Source organism: Sarcophilus harrisii, chromosome 4 (genome assembly GCF_902635505.1).
Source record: "Sarcophilus harrisii chromosome 4, mSarHar1.11, whole genome shotgun sequence".
Lineage (NCBI taxonomy): Eukaryota > Metazoa > Chordata > Mammalia > Dasyuromorphia > Dasyuridae > Sarcophilus > Sarcophilus harrisii.
The window spans coordinates 325,103,857-325,120,707 of NC_045429.1; the positions used below are offsets into that span (position 1 = coordinate 325,103,857).

Consider the following 16,851-nt stretch of genomic DNA (forward strand, 5'->3'; position numbering starts at 1 on the left):
CTCCCACAGAAGAGCTGGTACTAGAACCTGGGTTTCATGGCTCTAAAACCAGTGCTTTTTTTCCCCCACTGACTACTCTTAATAAGTTTTAATGTCTTCTTATACATTCTCACTTACCCTTAAGATACTTCAGGAAATTCATCAAATTATTCCTGTGAACCTTTCCGCTGCCTAAAAATGCAAACAGAATTTATATATCAAAATAAGTGACCTATAAACTCAGTACCATGGCAAAATGGAATAATGAAAAATAGTATAAAGTAAGTGGGCAAATTTTCTATGGGAAAGAGAAATTAATGGATTGCTTTGCTTTAGAAAATTATTTAGCATCTCTTCCTGCAGATAATATTATTACCAAGGAAAAAGAAAGTGGTTTAAATATGATAAATTCATGCAATTCCTGAAAAATCCTTAAAGAAAATAGAAGAAGGTGGAGGTGGTGAAGATTAAAGTACAGGTGAAAGCATTAGGATGGAGGGATATATTTTTCTCCAAAAGGGACAGATAAAAAACCAGAAATGTATTGGGAGTATACAAAAGGGAAGGAAGGAAAAATGAGGGAACTTCTGCCTACTGCTCTTGATTTTAATATTTTAATCCTAGGGAGATGGAGAAATCTCAGGCCAATTTTTTTTTCTTTCCTAATTTTAGCAGGTTATAATTAAGAAAGAGATAAATTGTTTCTTTGAAGTTGGTGGTAGGTTCATAGCTCTAGAAATATATCTGACAAAATCCAAATAGTCACTTTCATAGAGTCACTAAAATGCTTCTATGGTTTTATTCATTGCCTTGCCCAAAGAAATTGTTTAATAAATGTATGTTGAATTGAATTTAGTGTAATGAAACCAATATCTCACATTTCTATAACACTTTGTGACATGCTTTTCTCTCAATGACATTGTGAGATGGTGATGCTACTGTTTGCCTCATTTTATAGAGGGGAAACTGAGTAAATGTCAGAACCAGGTCTTGAGGACTTGAATCAACAGACTATGTTAGTCCACTTGGGTTGGGTGGAAATAATATCATTTTCCATTTGAGGCAGTAATGGGTTACAAAAGACTTGCATTCAAGTCTTTTGATTCCAAGGCTACAGAATTCTAGATATAGATGAAAGGGACTTTAGTGGCCATTGAGTTCAACCCATGTTACAGATGAGGAGGCCCAAGGTCGCACTGCTAGTCAATGTCTGAAGCCCTATTTAAACTAAAATCTTCCTAATTTCACACAAAGCACTTTGTCTGTTGAATGATCTAGTTGCTTTAGTGCCTTAAGTTCTACATTTCTTTTTTCTTTTCTTTCTTTTTTTTTTTTTTTGAGAGGCAATTGGGGTTAAGTGACATGCCCAGGGTCACACTGCTAGTAAGTATTAAGTGTCTGAGGCCAGATTTGAACTCAGATTCTCATGACTCCTGGGTCAGTGCTCTATCCACTGCACCACCTAGCTGCCCTGCAAGTGAAACTTTCTAAAGAGTTTGGAGTATCACTCCATGGTGAATGCCTCTGTATTTCTCTGCCCTGGGACAAATAAACTGAGAAATGTTTCCTCTCACACTCCTCCAGCTCTTTTACTCCAGAATCCTCAACCCTTATGCTAACCCCCTTGGTTTGGGTAGAAATAAGATCACTTTCCATTTGAAATAATATTGGGTTACTTTTCTGCCACTTCCTAACTATTTATTTCTACCTTCCTCCACCTACTTCCTTTATTTTTATTCTTCTATTCATTTATTTTTGTTTTACTTGCTCCCCTTTCTCTTTACTATTCCTTAGGTTTCCTAGTTGCTAAAATGGTCTTATCTTCCACTGGTTAGACTTTCTTTATACTTGACGGAAGTTGAACTCTAAGGAGTAATCTGAAGCATCTTTAGAAAACATCAGACATTTTTACACAAGCAAGCCTAAATTGTCCTTGTGGCCAGAGTGTAATCTGGAACACTCACTGTCAATGGGCAGGCGTTTCAGGATATGCCGATGTTCATCTTTTGTGAGTGTGATCCCCATGTCCTTCAGAAAGTCTTCCAGATTTTGAACATCAATGTTTTCTGTTTGTAAAAGATGGGAATGGTGAATAGTGGGAGTGTAAAGAATCTATAATGACTATAGAGAGTGAAAGATGGAATCTTTTTCTGTATCCCATCATTTCCAAATGCAAGGAGAGTTAGCTTTTGAGAAAAACCTACACACATATGGAAAGTCACTTGGAAATTCAGAAATAGAAATTAACTTCCTTCTGATTCAGGGAAATATCCTAGACTGAAGAGGCCTACACCAAGGAATGTGAAATGGTCAGGGATAGTTGTCTGAAGATTGACATATCCATGACATAGCTACATAGGTCTAGCTAATTAAGTAGCTAGGGTTTGGGGTTTGTTTGTTTGTTTGTTTTTCGCTTTTATCCCAATAGTTTTTATTGGTCATATTGCAGTCCTATACTTAACCACCGACTTCGAGACTTAACAATTTTGTCTGTCTCAATACTGTATCAAAAACCAAGCATAAACATACCTCATGCCAGGAAATTCATGACTTCCTACAAAGAGACTGGAGAGAATTTGGGAAGCCTGTAAGTGTATTTAAACAGAGTGATAAATATTTAACAAGTTCATCCATAATTGAGAGGGTCACAGTTGTTATCCTGGACTCCTGACTCTCACTATCCCATATCTAATCAGTTGCTGAATTGTGCCACTTTCCATACATCTCTCACATCTACCTCCTTTTATTTCTACTCAGACAACCACATTTTTAGCTTAAGTCATCATCTCTCTTGAAGAGCTGTTATAATGGCCCCTAATCTGGTTCCCTGACTCAACAGTCTCTTTTCCCCAACAATCCATCTTCCACACAACTGTCAAAGTGATTCTCCTTAAGCATAGATCTATCAACTATGTCACTCAAAAATCCCCCTAGTTCCCTATTTCTCTTGGATCAAATATGTAAATTTTTCTCTTTATATTTCTCCCATACCTACTTGATATTTCTCACATATGGTCTTTCATTTCCTGCCTCCATGTTCTTACTAACTGTTCCCTATGTTCTCCTTACTTCTACTTCAGAATCCTTCTCTTTTCTTCATGGTGTACACCACAAGCTCTGCCTTCATTGAGGAGGATTTCCTGATTTCCCTCACTACTAGGGCCATTTCTTGCAAATTATGTTGTATTTATTCTGCATATATATTTATATATGTACATGTTGTCTTTTCCAAGAGAAGGCAAATTTCTTGTGAGTTGAGATTATTGGTTTTGACTTTTGTAAATCTAGGGCCTAGCATAAGTGTTGTAGGCACTTAAATGTTTACAAATTAATCATCTCTCTCTATGCAGATCAAAAATTATTTATAATATATGTATTTCTATCTATATCCATATGTATAATTCTACATCTATATCTATCTATGTAATTAGAAAACTGCCAGGGAGAGAAGTAATTTGACTCACAATTACACAGATAGTAAGTATCAGAGACAGGTAATGAATGCAGGTCTTCTTGACTCTAAGGTTATAAACATATACATATGCATATACACATATATATGCATATACACATAAATGCATATATATAAAACCAAGAAGTCCTGGATTCATTACCTGCCTCTGCCTAATACTTTATGCTTCCTTTTATAGATTTCTTGAAAAATATTGAGATGTTGGTATTTACCTGCCTTCTCATTATAACTTCTCACTCACCTTTAACAGATTTCACGTTATGTATAACTTCATTCAGACAAATCTTCCCATTATCTATAAGACAAGGCAGAAGTTAGACAGAGATCTGAGGATGAAGAATCTAACAAAACAGTATTATATCACATTATGAAATTATGAGAAAGGCAGAGAAATTTAATGGTTTTCTCTGAACTCAAGTATTTAAATTTTTTAAATTTACATTTTTAAAATTTCTCTTTTGGAATTTTATCTTTTATTCTCTAAAGACTAGTTTATAATAGGCAGCTGAGAAATGAAGAAGGCTTTAAATATATATATATATATATATATATATACATATATATATATATATAGAAGTGCTCTCTCTCTCTCCCTCTCTCTCTCTCTCTCTCTCTCTCTCTCTCTCTCTCTCTCTCCCTCCCCCCTCTCTCTCTCTCTCTCTCCTCCCCTCCCTTCTCTCTCTGTGTATACACATACACACAGAGAGAGAGAAATGATGAATAATGGTAATAATCTGAGCATTTACATAAGGCTTTAAGGTTTACAAAGTACTTTTCAAATAGTTAACTCATTTTATCCTCACAAGAATACCATGGGATTTTACAGATGGGAAAACTGAGGCTTAGAGAGATTAAGTTAATTGACTTACTTAAATTACATAGCTAATATTAAAAAAAAAAAGTTAAGGCTTTAAATTCAGATCTTCCCAATTCTGTCTGACTCCAGCCCTGTAGCCATTGAACCACTTAACTATTTCACACAGTCATTTAGGGATCTTCTCTTCTTTTTGCTATTGAGTATCAAAAAAACCTCTAATCTTATTATTTTGGCATATGAGATTCAGGACATTTTAGGAGTACAACTGAAAGAACTGTCCCTTCCTATCTCCCATTCTCCATATTCTCCTCTGTGAAATGAAAGGACTAGACTAGATAATTTCCATGTCTCTTTCCAGCACAGATACAATATGACCCCTCAGTACTAGGAAACTACTTTTTTTTTTTTTTGGACTGAGGCAATTGGGGTTAAGTGACTTGCTCAGGGTCACACAGCCAGGAAGTGTTAAGTGTCTGAGGTCAAATTTGAACTCGGGTCCTTCTGACTTCAGGGCTGGTACTCTATCTCCACTGTGCCACCTAGCTGCCCCAAAAGTACTATTTTTTTTTGACAGCAAAAGGAAAAGAGGATTTTTTTTTTCCTTTCAGAGTTCCAATCACAATCTTTTATTTGGTTAATATTGCATATTTCTTGGAAATTTACTTTGTCTAATTAGTTCAGTATAAGACATTATCTATGAGGAAACAAATATATAACTTTATTATAAAATATTTTATTTAAATAGCATTTAAGTTATTCAGGTAGAAAAAGATATGGCCCCCTTAGGAGACAATTTGCCTTTGGTAAGCTAACTTTGTTAAATGACCAGAAATGGAAGCATTTAACTAAAGACCAAGCTGTTTAAATTAAACATGAGCTATACAACATTTATACATTCCTTTAAAATGTACAAAGTATATTACACAAATATTCTCAAAATAAACCCTGTGAAATCAGTGTTACAGGAATGGCAGCTATCTTTATCCTCTCCAAGTACCATCTTCAACTCTTTCCTTTCCCCTCCTGCTCATATCCAATCAATTGCCAAGACTTGTTGATTCTGCTTTTACAATCTATCTGCTTGCACCTCACATTCACAGCCATACTCACATTGTACCTTTACAGGTGCTAATTTTATAGTATTTACTTTTGTTTTTTGGCCACAAATGACTAATAGATGATTTGTAAAATGTGGAGAGAATACTCAACAAATTCAAGGATTCTTGAAATACTGAAGATTCACATCCCTTGACAATTAGCCAGAAAGACTTAAAGGGGAAAGACCTCATTTTCTTTTTTTCTGAGTTAATAAATCTAAATCCAGTTAGAAACTCTGTTTAATCTTTTCAAGTGTGTGCCATTTTAAAAACAGCTTGAAATATCACACGTCTTCCATTATCATTGTGACGTAATTTTAAAAAACTGCTAGCAAATCATCATTGATGTCCAGTACAAGACCAGTAAATACATAATCTAAGTAGATAAGGGGTTGTTATCAGAAGGTTGGCTCTAACATGATTTTTTTTGGCCAAAAAAAAATGAAAGCATATATTTAGGTGTACATGGGTGTTCATTCTACTCATGCCAGTGAAGTAATAAAAGTAGCTACTATTTACATAATACATTAAGAGTTAGTTACCAATGCAATATTTATTTACATGTATATGTATATGTATGTTTTTTCATTTGATTTTCTGAACAACCTTATGAAGTAGATTCTCTTACTATCCTTATTTTAAAGATGAGGAAAAAGAAGTTTAGCATGAACAAATGACTTGTCCCTGATCATACCAATAAATGCCAAAAAAACCCCTATTTGAATCCAGGTCTTGTTGAGTCCAATCCAGTGCTAGAAAATTTTCTCTGGATGATTAGGATTCCCTGATTATAGTTACATTGAGCTTTTACCCTTAAAGATGGTCAATCATTAAGCAGCACAGGTGGGGCCTGTAGGAAAAAAAGAGTATTCCATGCCTGTGCACTATGCAGTAGCATTCTGGAAATTCTTGAATTGGAGTTTCAGTCAGAAATACTATTTCATCATATATTATGATAGGCTTTTTCTATAGATCTCTCTCTCTGTCCTTTTATGAATAAATATAATATATAAATATATTATAAATAACATATCCTTTATAATATCCTAAATAAATATCCTTTCAGAAATTCTCCAATATGAAGGAAAAGATTCTCTAAAAACATACAGGGCCATAAGAAATGCTCACCCTTAATTGGCAAATTATCCAGTAACTCCTCAATTTCTCTATCTGTGAGCTTTATCTCCAGATTTTCCAGAACCTTGTCCAGATTGTCAATGTGAACACCTATTCCTTCAGAAAGAAGAAAATTGAAGGTTATAATCAATAAATCAAATACTCATTAAGTACCTACTATATGTTAGGCACTGTACTAAGTCTTGGAAATACAAAGCCAAGTCAACCTAATAAGTGTTTACTATATGCCTGCCACTTTGCTAAAACGTTGTTTTTTAGTTGTTTAGTCATGTCTGATTCTTTACCTGATGGCCATACTATCTATGGGATTTTCTTGGCAAAAATGCTGGAGTGGTTTGTCATTTTCTTCTCCAGTAGATTTAAGGTAAAAAAGGTTAAGTGATTTGCCCAGGGTCACACAGCTAGTAAGTATCTTAAGGTTGGTTTTGAACTTAGGAGAGATGCAGTGGATATATGCCTGACCAGGAGACAGGAAGTCCTGAATTAAAATCTGGTCTCAGACATTTCCTAGCTGTGTGGCGCTGGACTAGTCACTTAATATTTTTTGCCTTTTTTAGCTGGAGAAGTAAATGGCCCCTACATGGGATCATGAAGTGCTGGACACAACTGACATGACTGAATAATTTCCTGCCTCCAGGCTCAGTGTTTTATCCATTGAGCCATCTAATTATTTCCAAAAGTATTGTCCTTGCTCTTAAAGAGTTTACATTCTAATGGAGGAGATAAATAAGAAAAATATGGAATTGTGCCCAAGAGGGACACATTATATTAAAAATATCCAGAATTTGGATTCATCATTGCTAGTTTGAAGGTGAGATAATACAAAAAACAATCCATAATTATAAAATACTTTCCAAATGTTCTCAAACTCATTTTTAAAAGCACAGTGATAATTTTTAAAGACAAAAATGGAAAGTCATTGGGAGATGTAGGAATATGATTTGTTCTAGTGATCTTGGTCCAAGGGATCCTGACAAAATTATCAAGAGAAGTCTTCATAGCACAATCTGAGGAATGAATTGGTCAAGGCTGATCGATTCTGCCAAAGTATTCAGCTAATCTACATCGTTATCCATATACTTTTGGCCAAGGGATTTGACATTCTCTACAATGAAGCAATTTGGTGAATTGCTTTCTTTAGAGTGGCTAGATATTTAAAGAACTAGAGGTCATGAAGCAGAAATGCTGAATCAGTAAATTGGAAAGCTGATATATGTTATAATTACCAAGAAGTAATAAAAGTTTTGAACTCACCAAGAGTTTTCACAACAATCATTATGTCTTTCTTAATTATCTTCCCTTGGGCTATAAGGAAAGGTGAAATTCAGGTCACAAAGAATTACCAAAATAAGACAAAGTATTTTTTCCTTTCTCCACCAAATAAGAATAAAGTAAAGAAACAGAGAAAATTCTCAAGTGGATGAATTCATCCCTTTTATTAAAATAGATTTTTCTGTCTCAGTGGTAACAGTCCATTGTTGTTATTGGGTGATTTATTACAGATAAAAAGTTAGCTCTATTGGTGTTTCACAAGCTTTTGATTCAAGTAATTATTTAGGAAGTAGTAGACAGTTCTGGTTTGGAAGCAGGCTGTTGGTTATTTTTATGTATTTGTTTTTTGTATTTGAAACTGGGAATTTCTTTTATGTATAACTTGTTTTAAGAATACATATGCTAATTTATCAAGATTATTTCCAACATTGTGCTTCTCTGTGACTTTTTTCTAAACTTTTGTTCTCTTCTCTCTGTTTTATACATTTTTCATTTTTGCTTTTTAATTTTTTATATCACTATCACAGCTTCTTATACTTCCTCATAACTGCCATTCTTCTAATCCCAATATGAGTCCTAGCTTATAATAAATAAAAGAATAGTCAAGAAAAACATATCCATAAACTGGCAAATGGTGAAATTATATGTCTTTCTCTGTACCTGTAACTTCTCTACAATTCTATACAAGAGCATTAGGTGAAGCATTAAACAATAATATATATGGTCCCACTATATTTAATGTCCCATTTAAAGTTTGTGATTATTAAAGGTTTATTGAATAGGGTTATTTCTCTTGTACTTTTCAAGGGCTTAAACTGATTTTTATATATGGATAGATAGGAGATAACCTTGTTGGAAGACACTTTTAAGGTATTCTTTTGCTCTACTGTGTCAAACACTTTTTCATAATCAGCAAATAACAAGCAAAAGAGGATGTTATTTTTCTATATATTTCAGTCTACTACAAAATGACAAAGATGTGGTTGATTATTTCTTGTAAACACCTGAGTGTTTCCTAATAATACTCTTATTAAGAATGCTCTTGGATTGTGTATAGATGACTCACATAAAGATTTTGTATTGGTGGGATAGTAGGCATACAGGACAGTGACTTGATATTTTATTGGTCATTTTTTTTTGGCATTAATAAAATTCAAGATTCTTCCCCATATACTTCCCCTTTCATTCAAATATCTTTTCTAGAGAGGTTATTCTAAAAAGTTTTAGAATAGTTTAAAGTTATTAAAACTTAAAATTTCACAAAGACTTTTGTGATAGCCTGTACATTCATTCAGCAGGACTTTTAAGACTACATCTTCTTCTGAACAAATCTCTATGATATATATCTGGTGCAAATGGGAAATTTTTCTTATCTTGGTTGTTTTTAAATGTTATTTTCCTTTCTCCTATAAACTAATCTTATACTGTGATATTTGGGCATAAATGTTTTCTTGTTATAGTCCTTGATTATTTGGTACAGTAATCATTAGATATATTTTTTCATTTTCTTTAATTTATTATTTTACAATTATCCTTGACTGTTCTAGAGATTACCATGCTTAGTGGAATTCCTTACAAAGTTTTCTTTAAATTACTTTAACTTTCCATAGTTTCTGTTTCCTTCATAAAACAATATTGCTAATGACTATGTCCATCATCCTTCTCTAAAATATTTTACAAAGAAGTTTATTAACTGAAACATTTTTTTGCCATCCTCAACTCATGTTGCCATATTTCTGCATTTGGCATGAAAATTAAACATTTCCTAACTTACAAGCTTACAGAGCTTGTTTGTTTTTCCTCATTACAGATTTAGAGTGGTCAAACTTTGTCATCCCATGTCATTTTTGATAATTATTTTCTATTTTGTTTATTACTTTTTAAAATAATTCATGATTGAATGTATACCATATTCTCTTTCTCACTAATCACTAAATGATTTTTATTTGTTTTTATAAATTCTTGACATGTGATATTAAGAATCATAACCAGATTATTATAACAAGAAGCTAAGCTACTCTTGTTATATTCTTATCTTTTTTCTTGAAAAGGCAGTGAGCTTTATTATTCACAGCTGATCCAATGAGTACTCTTACATAATAAGTTTTTTCTTACCTGTTAGACATAATCTAGTTCAATTTTTTTGTTATTTTTTCTATTTTTAATCTTTTTGTTTGTTCTTTGATGTTTGAAATTCTAACACCCAGAAATTATATTTTTGAAGAAGCTGTTCCTGATAACAAATGTATAAAATTTCCATAAACTATACTACATATCACTAGCATCTCTCTTTTCTTAACCTTATTCTTCTTTACTTATCCTAAGTTCTACTTTAAGGGATGAGCAAATGTTCCATGAAATTATGTTTCTTGTTGCTTCTGGATGTATGATAAAATCAAGTTCACTGGCTTCTTCTTTGTTTGCCTCCTCTCAAGCACTGAATTTTGTGACTATAGTTTTCATTTAGTTGCAAAGAGCTTTACAAATATATATACATATATAATATATATATATATATATATATATTTGGTTATTGTTGTTGTTGTTGTTGTTGAGGCAGTTGGGGTTAAGTGACTTGCCCAAGGTCACACAGCTAGGAAGTGTTAAGTGTCTGAGATCAAATTTGAATCCAGATCCCCCTGACTTCAGAAGTTAACAAATATTAATTCATTGTGTACTTATAACAACTCTGAGAAGGGAACCTGACATTCAGGGAGGTTAAGTCTTTCCCAGGGTTACTTTCTGAGGCCACACTGATCTCAGGTCTTCTTGATGCTGTACAGAACTAATTAGCTGCCTTGAGTGCCTACAGTGCTCTATTACTTTTCCTTTCACTCACTCACAAATACCCATTTTTAAAATGCTTACTCTACACAAGGTGGTTAGGGAAACAAAGATTCTTTGGATTCTACCTATAGAGAATAACAACAAAGCTGAACTTTGAACTTCAGCTCTTGATTCTCCATCTAGTCCTTTCCATGACACTACACTTCCTCTTTGGAGGAATCTGAAGAGTCCTTTTTAACACTAGCCCAGATAAAGTGTAAACAAATATGAAATACTGGGAATTCCTAAATCTAAAGGACACTGTTTACTGATTACTTCTAGATGGCCAGAGTAGCAGTCTAGGCTTGCCTTCTCACAGTCTAATAAAAGACAGAAAAATGTTTCCTTCATTTTTCTGATTACCTTTTAAACTTGAAACTTTGAGTGTGGAGTATCACCTCATGTTGACAAATTCTTTATCTTCCTGTCCTGAGACAAATTAACTGAGAAAATTTGCCTTTGATTTTCTGTCACACTCCTCCAGCTCTTTTGGTCCAGAATTCTCAGCCCTTATGCTAGCCTACTTTGTTTGGGTGGAAATAAGATCAGTTTCCATTTGAGGCAATATTGGGTTATTTTTCAGTCACTCCTTACCTCTATTTTCTTCTACCTTCCCCTACCCACTTCCTTTATTTTTATTCTTCTATTCATTTTACTTACTCCCCTTTCTCTTTACCATTCCTTAGATTTCCTAGTTGGTAAAAACGTTATTATTTTCCATTAGTTAATCTTTGTGTTTACACTGAATTTGAAGAACTTCAGGGGTTGGTTTGGGAGAGAAGTCATCTACTTTAGAATGTATCAGTCATTTTTACACAAGCAAGCCCAAGTTCCCCTTGTGGCCATGATGTAATCTAGAACACTTACAATCAACTGGCAGGTGTTTCAAGAAATCTTGATATTTATCTTTTCTGAGTGTGATTCCCATGTCCTTCAGAAAGTATTCTAGGTTTCGAGCATCAATGTTTTCTGTTTACAAAGATAAGAATGGTGATTGATGGGAATGCAAGAATATTTAGTGTCAGAGGGTGAAAGACGCCACTAATTCCTGTGTTCTATCTTCTCCAAATTCAAGAAGTAAAGAGTTAGTCTTTGAAGTGAACCAAAACATAAAGGGAAAGTCATCTGGGAATTCAGAAATAGAATTGCTTCCTTCTGATTCAGGGGACTATGCTAGACTGAAGAGTTATACACTGAAGAATGTGAAATGATCATTAAGGCAGTTGTCTGCTGAAGGCTGACAAATCAGTGATGTAGTAAGCTACACAGATTTAGCTTAAAAAAAAGTAGGGCTTGGTTATCTTTGTCTTTATTCCAATCTTTATCTTTATCTTTAGCTCCTCTGAATATAATTCAGCTTTTCATCCCTGATGTGAAGATCTAGAATGTTGTCTGTCTTAACATTAGGAAAAGTGAAGTAAGAGCAGCATAGAATGTTATGTTACAGAAAATTCAGGACTTGCTATAAAGGGACTGGAGAAAATTTAGCAACCTTGTAAGTGAATTTAAATAGATTAATAATCATTTAACACATTCATCCAAAATAGAGAGTGTTCACAGTTGTTATTCTGGACAGCTGACTTTCTCACCACCCCATATCCAATCAAGTTGCCAAATCTTGCAATTTCTCACTCCATAATATCTCTCACATTTACTCCCTTTTATTTTATTCACATAGCTATATCCTTAGCTCAAATCACCATCCACCTCTCACTTGAAGAGTTGTTATAATGGCCTCTAATCGGTCTCCCTGTTTCATGGGTATTCTCTTCCTCCTCCAATTCATCTTTGGTAAAACTGCCAATGTGATTCTGTTCAAGCACAACTGACAATGTTACTCAATGAATTCCCATTTCCCTATTTCTCCTGGATCAAATAGATGAACTCTGGTCTCTATGGATTTTACAGCCTGGCCCCAACCTATTTTTCTAGTCTTACTATGTTTCACTGTCCCATGCTTATTTTCTGTACATGGACTTCCATTTTCTGTCTCTATTATATTACCAGCTATTCCCCAGGATCTTCTTATTTCTGCCTCAGAGTCCCTCTCTCCTCCTTCAAGGTAAGTGAATCACAATCTCTGATTTCTATGAGGAGGCTCTCCTGAGGGAGGTTAGTACCTTCCCTCACAAATTGTATTTTATTTATTATGTATATATTTACATGAGTACATGTTATTTTTTCCAAGAGAAGGAAGTTCTTTGTAAGCTGGAATTATTTCATTGTTTTGTATTTTCATCACCAGGGCCTAATACAAGTACTATAGGCACTTAAATGTTTACAAATTGTTCATCTCTGCCTATGCAGATCAAGAAATTATTTGTAACATATGCTATTTAGGAAGCTGCCTGAGAAGGGAAGTAATTTGCCCTATAATCATACAGCTAGTAAGTGTCAGAAGTAGCTAATGAATCCATGACTTTTTGACTCTAAGACTATATTTCTATTTACTATGCCATGCTTCTCCTCATGGATTTTTCTGAAAATTTTTGAGAAACCATTTTTAATCTACCTTCTTATCACAACTTTTTACTCACCTTTAATAGATTTTATATTATTCAAAAGTTGATTCAGGTTGACCCTTCCAAAACCTGTAGATAAGGCAGAGAGGTTAGATAGAGACCTGAGGAGGCAGAGCCTCACAAAAATAACATTACATTTTCAAATGAGAAGTAAGTCAGAGGAATTCAACAATTTTTTCTGAACTCAGATAATCTTTTTTAATTTAATTTTTCTAAAGATTAATTTATATAATAGATATCTAAAAATAAAAAGGTCTAAATCTGTAAATTGATAATAATAGTAATACTAATATTTAGCCTTTACATAAAGCTCTAATGTTTGCAAATTGTTTTTCAAATATAACCCATTTTATCTTCACTAAAACCCCACAAGGTGGGTGCTATTATGTCCATTTTGCAGATGAGGAAACTGAGGTTCAGAGAGATTAAATAACTTGCCTAGGTTATGCAGCAAGTACTTGTCTAAGACTCTGAACCCAAGTGTTCCTGATTTTGTCTTTAACCCTGTATCTAATACCATGCACCGACTTCACAAAGTCATTCAGGGAACATCCCTTCTCTTTGCTAATGAATATCAGAAAAACTTTTATTGTAATCAAATATTATATATTTGTAGTTCAGATTCAGGACATTTTAGGAATAAGATGCAAAGAAATGGCCCCTTCTTATCTCTTGGTTTCAATTTCCTTCTTTGTGAAACGAAGGAGTGAGACTTCTCAGCATATATGACCCTGTACATTAGGAAACTCCTTTTTAAAAAAGTTTTAATCACAGAAGCAAAAGAAGAACTAATTTTTTTCTTTCAGAGATCTCTCCACAATCTCAGGTGTAGTTAGTATTTTATGTATCTTTACAAATTTATTTCATCTAATTGGTTAAATGTGAGACACATTTCTATGAAACAGTATTTAACTTTATTATTAAATAGCATATAAGTTATTCAAATGGAAACAGGTATGGGTCCTTTAGGAGAATAATCCCATTTAGTAGGCTCACTGTTAAAAGTCTAGAAATTGAAGTATCTAACTAAAGGAAAACTTTATGCTATTCAAGTTGAATGTGGTAATTAAATGACATCTATATATCCCTTTAAAATGTACAACATCTATTACATAAATGATCTCACTTAAGCCTCACAGCAACTCTGCTAAGTTCAGTGCTATAGGAATCATTGCCAGGTATGTAGCAGTGGAGAGAGTGTCAGACCTGATGTCAAGAAGAATCATCTTCTTGAGTTCATATCAGACCTCAGATATTTATTATCTGTCTCCTGGGTAAATCCCTTACCTCTGTTTTCATCAGTTTTCTCATCTGGCAAATGAAATGGAAAAGGAAATGGCAAATCTCTCCAATTTCTTTGCCAAGAAAACCCCAAATGGGGTCAACAAAGAATAGAACACTACTGAAAAGCAACTGAACAACAACAAAAACCCTCTGAGAATCATCTTCAAATCACCAATCAATTGCTAAGGCTTGTTGATTCTTCTTCAACAATCCATGTGCATTTCATCAACTACTACTCTCATTGTAGATTTACAGGTATCAATTTAATTTAGTTATAGGATTCATTTTTACATTTGGGCCATAAGTGACTCTTAAAAACCCCCTCAGAAATGAGAGAACATTTGCAAAATGTGTTGGTGGAAGGAATCCTCATACTATTCATAGATTCTTGAAATATGTAAGATTATAGAATATAGAATACTCTAATATTTAATAAAGTATTTAATACTTAAAATTTGCTACATTATATACATTTATATTTTTACATATTTTTTCTCGTTTGATTCTCAAAGCAACTTTATGTACAAGTTGCTATTATTATGCTGATTTTAAAGATGAAATAGATAAGTAAAGACAAGTGACTTGTCTTCAGGATTATACTTTAATTGTCTAAAGCAGGATTTGAACTCGGGTCTTCTGGAATCCAACTTCAGTAGTAGAAAATTTCATTAGTCTGGTTAGGACTTCCTTATTCACATTGGGTTTTTCTTCTTAAAGAGGACCACTAGGCACCTCAGGTTGGGCCTGTGGTAAAAAGTAAGTTTATTATTCTTGTGTTCTACTCAGTGGTATTCTGGGAGACTCCTACCTAGAGGGTTAGTCAGAGATAGTATTTCATCATATACTACACATTAGATTGCTTTTCTTCATAATTATTTCTATCTTTGATGTGAACTAAATTTTAAAAACTAAAAAAAAGGATCCTTCCTTTCAGAAATTCTCAGACAGGAAATCAAAACTTCCTCAAAAGTACACAGGGGCATGAGAAATGCTTACCATCAATTGGCAGGTTACGCAATAACTCCTTAATTTCTCTATCTGTGAACTTGATCCCCAGGTCTCCCAGAATTTTGTCCAAGTTGTTAATATCAACATTCCTTTCTTCAGAAAGAAGAAAAGAAGAATATAATCAAGTATTTATTAAATTCTTTTTATATGCTAGGGTCTATACTAAATTGTGGGGATAAGCCAAATCAAGTCAACAAGCATTTACAAGTGAAGTTAACAAGCACTTATTAAATGCTTATTACATATAATATATATATATTATTATTATATATATCCCACTAAGTGGTGGGAAGAAAAATCAAAAGCACTGTCCCTGTCCTCAAAGAGGTCAAAGTGCATATAAGGAAGACAGATAAGAACAATATGGAGTTATACCAAAGAGGAACAAATTGTATAAAATCTATAGGTAAATACATTTATTCTTGAATTTCAGAGCTGGGATCCATCATTTCTAGTTTGAGGGTGAGGTAATGAAAATATCAATTTACATAAATAAAATACTTTTCAAATGCTCTCCAAAATCATTTTGAAAGACACCATGGCAATTTCTAAGGATACACATGAAGACTCACTGGGAGAGCTTGGAAAGATGATCTGTAGCTGTGATCCCGGTCCAAGAGACCTTGACAATTTTTTTTTAAGAGAAGCCTTCACAGTACACAGTAGGAAATGAATTGGCCAAAGCTGATGGGTTTTGGCAAAGCTAAGCTGCATATTTTTGGCTAAGGATTCTGAAAATTTCTACAGTGACAGAATCGGGTGATTTGCCTCCTCCAGGGGGGCTGTACATAAAGAAGGTCATGAGACAGAAATGCTAAGTCAATACATTGGAAGGATAATAGAATTTATGTTACAATAAGAAAAGAAATAAAAGTTTTCTCACCACGGAGATTCTGCCTGGCATTCATTATCTTTTTTGGTTTCACCTTCTTTTTGGCTTTAAGAAAAGGTACAATTTCAGGTCATAGAGGAAGTAACAGAGAATTACAATAATAGCATAAGGTTCATCATTTTTAAAACCCAAGCCTACAAAAATTGTCCTTTTTCTTCCTTGCTCTATCAATAGAGAATGAAGAAAGAAGAGTTCTCAAGAAGATAAATTCATCCCTTTCATTAACATAGATTCTTCTGAAGATGCTCTATTGGTTATAGAAATTCAAATTAAAATAATTCTGAGGTACCACCTCACATTTATCAGATTAACTAAGATTATAGGAACAGATAAATGTTGGAGGGGATGTATGAAAACTAGAACACTAATAATATTGATGGAGGTATGAACTGATCCCAGCCATTCTAGAGAACAATTTGAAATTAGGTCCAAAGGGCTATAAAATTGTGCATAACCTTTGATTCAGCAGGACCTATATTCCAAAGAGAACATAAAACTGGGGGAAAGAATCCACAGGTTCAAAAATGTTTATAGCAGCTCTTTTG

The 16,851-nt window shown here is 33.6% G+C and overlaps 1 protein-coding gene and 1 long non-coding RNA gene across 11 annotated transcripts in view; one reads left to right on the forward strand and one right to left on the reverse strand.

Annotated features, from left to right (window-relative positions):
• EFCAB3 (EF-hand calcium binding domain 3) overlaps positions 1–16,851 on the reverse strand; it is a 203,745-nt gene that overhangs the window by 34,934 nt on the left and 151,960 nt on the right. The window contains exons 40-48 of one of the 10 annotated variants that reach the window (XM_031965939.1): positions 16,298–16,351; positions 15,403–15,507; positions 13,138–13,191; positions 11,468–11,569; positions 7,757–7,807; positions 6,494–6,598; positions 3,693–3,746; positions 1,944–2,045; positions 118–171 (exon numbers count right to left, since the gene is read on the reverse strand). In XM_031965939.1, the coding sequence (XP_031821799.1) occupies positions 118–171; positions 1,944–2,045; positions 3,693–3,746; positions 6,494–6,598; positions 7,757–7,807; positions 11,468–11,569; positions 13,138–13,191; positions 15,403–15,507; positions 16,298–16,351 (681 nt within the window). Of the gene's footprint in view, positions 1–117; positions 172–1,943; positions 2,046–2,508; positions 2,565–2,970; positions 3,088–3,692; positions 3,747–6,493; positions 6,599–7,756; positions 7,808–11,467; positions 11,570–13,137; positions 13,192–15,402; positions 15,508–16,297; positions 16,352–16,851 lie in introns of those variants that run through there. The other 9 variants (XM_031965929.1, XM_031965930.1, XM_031965931.1 and 6 more) reach the window with 9 other exon arrangements.
• The window catches only part of LOC116423283, a 132,326-nt gene that overhangs the window by 15,952 nt on the left and 99,523 nt on the right, over positions 1–16,851 (forward strand). The gene's annotated exons all lie outside the window — the stretch shown is intronic.